The following is a 4,331-nucleotide window of genomic DNA, read 5'->3' as shown; positions in this document are numbered from 1 at the left end:
TGTGGAAAAGAAATAAACATGTTAGGTTTCCAAATTTCAATACACCAATTAGCTTTTTTTTTTTTTTTTTTTAGTGATAGTTATCTCCATTTGCTTGGAAAAAGAGTTCTCAAAACCAACTCAAACTAATGCGAAATGATGTGTATTTATTTATGATAAGTTCAATATCTAATTGTAGTTAGTTTGATTCTAAGGATATAATTTTTTTTTGTGGGAGAGCGACTCTACCATGTTAAATGTTTAAACATGTATTTACTGTCTTAAACACAAATAACATCAAGCCAATTAGAGTTAGTCTAGTAACGAGGGTAAATACAATGATGAGTAAGAGTAGACACTATATCCAGTACCAAAAAAAAAGGTTCATGAATTTGGTGGCAGGTGCGCGCGCATTGATAATTTATTGTTATGAACCCAATTTGTAATTGAGGTTTATGCTTTAATTAAGAGTCAAGTTAGTTGTAATTGAGAATTTCATCGGGAAATGCTTTCTTGAGGTGTCGGGGACAGCATCTCTACCCCTCTTGCCAGTGACCCTCATGGTTCTCCTACGATTGTTCCGATCCTGTTGCCATCGGCAGTCCAAGCTCTACCGTTGCTCTCATCTTCCCCGTTGTTGCAAGCACTAGCCGTCAAGTCACACTCGAAGGACTCCGCTGCAGCCACAGTTTCGCTGCTTGGTTCAAAGAGTGTAATTCGTGATTCGGTGATGACCACAGCTTCACAGTTGCTCCCATATTGCAGTGACTCAGTCCTTTCTAACCTTTGCAAGTTCTCAGACAATGAATTCGCCTTTCATACCTCTTTTTACGAAAATTAGAGTTGACTGTATGCAAGCAAAGCCCACAATGCTTGAGAATAAATGCTAGAAAGAAGTAGTTGGAATGTCTGCCCGTTATGTGTTTGATAAAATTTCAGACTCATGTTGCTGTGTTGTTCTCGATCGTGACATGTGCTACTGCAAGGGCATTCAGGATAAGGGTGGAGGCTCCAAATTTAGGTCACTGGAGGAGAAGATTGCACAGTCGGATTACGATGACAACATTGGTTATTTCATCAAGAAGAAAACTTCATGTTTGGTGTCAGCTACCTAGTGGGTTATAGGAGTTAGGAATGATACGTCGACATGAGGTATTGAGATCCTTGACTTACAATCTTGAAAATTGGAAGGCCATTTGCCATGGGCTTTTGCAGTTTGTCTTTGCCTTTTCTACCGGTGTCAATGAGCTCGTGTATGATGCGTTGTTGAAAGATCAATTTGGGTGGGTTAATTGGTACCTTGTGGGCAAATTTGTGAAGAAGAATTTTTGTGCACTGCAACTGTTTGATCAACTGTCTAAGAGAGGGAGTGCAAATGTACATATGCTTTCTGTGGCCTCTTTAGATATGCATGATTTAGAAGCTAGCCCTAAACTGGATGGTAGTAGCAGCAAGCCAATGGTTAAAGAAGTGTCTTCTGAAGAAGAAGCTAATGTGTCTCACATTGAGATTAGGATTACTGAATACCATGGCTCAGATGAAAAATGTGATTTAAGTGGAAAATCTAATAATGATAGTGTTGAATCGGGTGAAAGTGCTAGTCAGATTAGGGATGATGGGTATCTTTTATTTAAAAACTTGTGTAAGATGCCCATGAAATACTCATCAAATGAGCACTATGATGATCAAATTCTCTTAAGGCGTATAGTATTGTCCTTGGAGCTTTTGCAGGTGGTCATGGATGATAGAGGTCCAATTTGGTGCAACAATTGGATGTTTCTAAATGCTATCAAGCAATTCCTCTGCTTATCACTATTAAAAATCAGTGCATTGTCAGTTATGGCCATTTTCCAGCCATTATCAACCAGTTCAAATGAAAAGCTCTTATTCCACCAATGTTCAAAAACAGAAAACATGCGAGCACATGTTGTTCAAAGTCTTAATGGAGATTTGCCAGCTTCAACGGTTGGAAAGACAGAAGTCACAGTTCACAACTCGGTGTCTAGTTTGTCTTCACCAATTAGTAGAGATTCGAAGAGGCTCCTAGGAGGGGCAGCGGTACGATCTGTTCTGCAACTTATATCAAGTGGATATTGGAAGGGTACATCTCGAGCGAACGATGGTTGTTTCAAACTGGAAGTGAAAGCTGATGTGGTCAGTTCTTCCTAGATTATTGTGAATGAAGACCGGAGAAAGGTCAGCTGGGAAAACGGCAACATGGAACCAATTTTTATGGAAGGCTGTTTTCGAGAGAACAGTTCTGGTGAATTAGATGAGTTCTAGCAACCCCTAGCAGAAAATCAAAAGCAAGGTCCTGATCTTTCTTTGTACAGTTGTGGTAAGAAAAGTTGGGCCAATTGGTTTGAAGATAATTGCTTCATGTTCAAAGAGATGGTATATTTGGCAGAGATAAAACAATATTTTCTAGACAATGCCAATTTATCTGATGCCTTGCCACTTAATCCAAGGAAGTCATTGATTGCACAAACCTCTTACTTCAAGGAAGTCATTTCTATAGTTGCCAACAATCTAACAAGTTCCCTAAATCTAGAGATTGAGGCCAAGCGCTTTTTTTTTGCAGGGGGATGGAACAACACCCGCTTCAATCTTACTTTTCTTGTTTCATGGAATGCACTTCAAGGAGTGTGGGAAATCTGAGATAAAACTATATGTGACTGAAACTGAGCAGCAGTGTGTTAGTCATCATATTTTCTCTCATATGATTGGTAAAAGATTGATTTTGGTAGACCTGGAGTTACATCATAGGAAAACATGTAGATGTATTCATATGCTCACTTTTGGTGGTGAAGGGGTAATAGTATCCAAGCCAAATCTAAGAGTTGCTGGTTCTAGTGTTTATGCATGGTTGTATGATTATGGACGCCTCCGCAAGGTCTGCCATAAGCAGAAAGCAATTTTGTTGGATGATATGGCACACATCAGTGTATTGGTTACTGCTAGTGTTATTTCATCTCATTCTGAGTATGCAGATATGGTTAAAACCACAACCCATAAGTCACCTAGTAATTTCTCAAAACTTGTAGAAAGCTTGTTCGAGAAGGGCTATAATATTGTTTCTGGTGGAACAGAGAACCATTTAGTGTTGGTGAATTTAAGAGACAAGGGCATTGATGGCTCAAGAGCTGAAAAAGTTTTGGAATCAGTCCATATTGCAGCAATTAAAAATAATGTTCCTAGGTATGTGTTTGCCGTGGTCCCTATTAGTGTCATGTCCATCGAGTCACCCTTCTCATTTGAGACTATCGTCGGATTGAAGATTGATAAAAGACATATCTTCCCTCAATTTGCTACAAACCCTGAGAAATTGTTTGTTGAATTTAAGAATGCTGGAGTTCTGATCACAGACCAGAAGATTTCAAGGATGTTTAAAGTAATGGAAGATTGATGAGCAGCTGGAATTCTTGTTATGGTAATCACGGGAGATAACCAGAACATTGCAGAAGCAATATGCTTTGAAATAGGCGTGTTTGGTGCTAATAAAGACATACATTCAAGAAGCCTTACAGGAAAAGAGTTTATGAGTACTCTACGTGATCCAAAAGCCCATCTGAGATAAGGTGATGGCCTTCTGTTTTCAAGGGTCGAACCAAAGCACAAACAAAAGGTTGTGAGGTTGCTCAAAGAGGATGGTGAGGTTGTTGCTATGATTGTTGATGGAGTGAATAATGCATCTACTTTGTAACTTGTTGATATTGGGATTGTAATGGGCATTTCTGGAACTAAGGTGCTTCTGGAACTGAAGGAGAGTTCTGATGCGTTCAAACAAGTTTCCACAATTTCTTTTTTAAGCCTTGAGGACAAGGCTAATTTTCAAGGGGGAAATATTGTTATGAACCCATTTTGTAATTGAGGTTTATGCTTTAATTAAGAGTCAAGTTAGTTGTAATTGAGGGTTTTATATTTATTATTAGGGGAATTTGTTAGAAATGTCAGCCAGCAGTAGTCACACTTCGTGTATAAGAGCACTTGCTCTTTGGTTTGTAAAAAGATTAAAATTTTATAAAAGAAATCAATACAAAAATATTGGAGCTCTATTCCTTCTATCTTCCTCCTCCCCTATCTTCTATGTGCAATAGTTAAGGTTGAGTTAGGGTTTGAGATTTGGGTTATTTATTACGACATATTTCATATTTATTTGATTTTAATTACTTGACGGTAAGAAAATTAGTGAAACTGTAACAAAACTCTAATATATAAATAGTGATTAACTGGGAATGCAATTAATACCTAAAAAATCGAGGTTTTGGAAAAGGAAAACAAAAAAAATCAAAAACAAAACTGAGGTATTTTAGAATACCTCATATAAATTTTATAATTCACTGCCATTTATT

The 4,331-nt window shown here is 37.9% G+C and overlaps 1 protein-coding gene across 1 annotated transcript; it reads left to right on the top strand.

Moving 5' to 3' along the window:
• Positions 1-470: 470 nt before the first annotated feature.
• On the top strand, positions 471-4,032 carry LOC137740621 (uncharacterized). Its single transcript, XM_088688647.1, has 2 exons — positions 471-2,317; positions 2,561-4,032. The coding sequence occupies exon 1, from the start codon at positions 1,114-1,116 to the stop codon at positions 2,146-2,148; it is 1,035 nt and encodes a 344-aa protein (XP_088544773.1). The 5' UTR covers positions 471-1,113; the 3' UTR covers positions 2,149-2,317; positions 2,561-4,032.
• The last annotated feature ends 299 nt before the right edge of the window (positions 4,033-4,331 follow it).

Source organism: Pyrus communis, chromosome 17 (genome assembly GCF_041283825.1).
Source record: "Pyrus communis isolate YQ-2024b chromosome 17, ASM4128382v1, whole genome shotgun sequence".
NCBI classification, from domain to species: Eukaryota; Viridiplantae; Streptophyta; class Magnoliopsida; order Rosales; family Rosaceae; genus Pyrus; species Pyrus communis.
Note: the sequence above shows the minus strand (reverse complement) of the source record. Positions and strands in the feature narration are given on the sequence as shown.

Excerpts from the sequence above, each read along its gene's own strand:
- LOC137740621 (XM_088688647.1), top strand. The coding sequence starts at position 1,114 with ATGATACGTCGACATGAGGTATTGAGATCCTTGACTTACAATCTTGAA.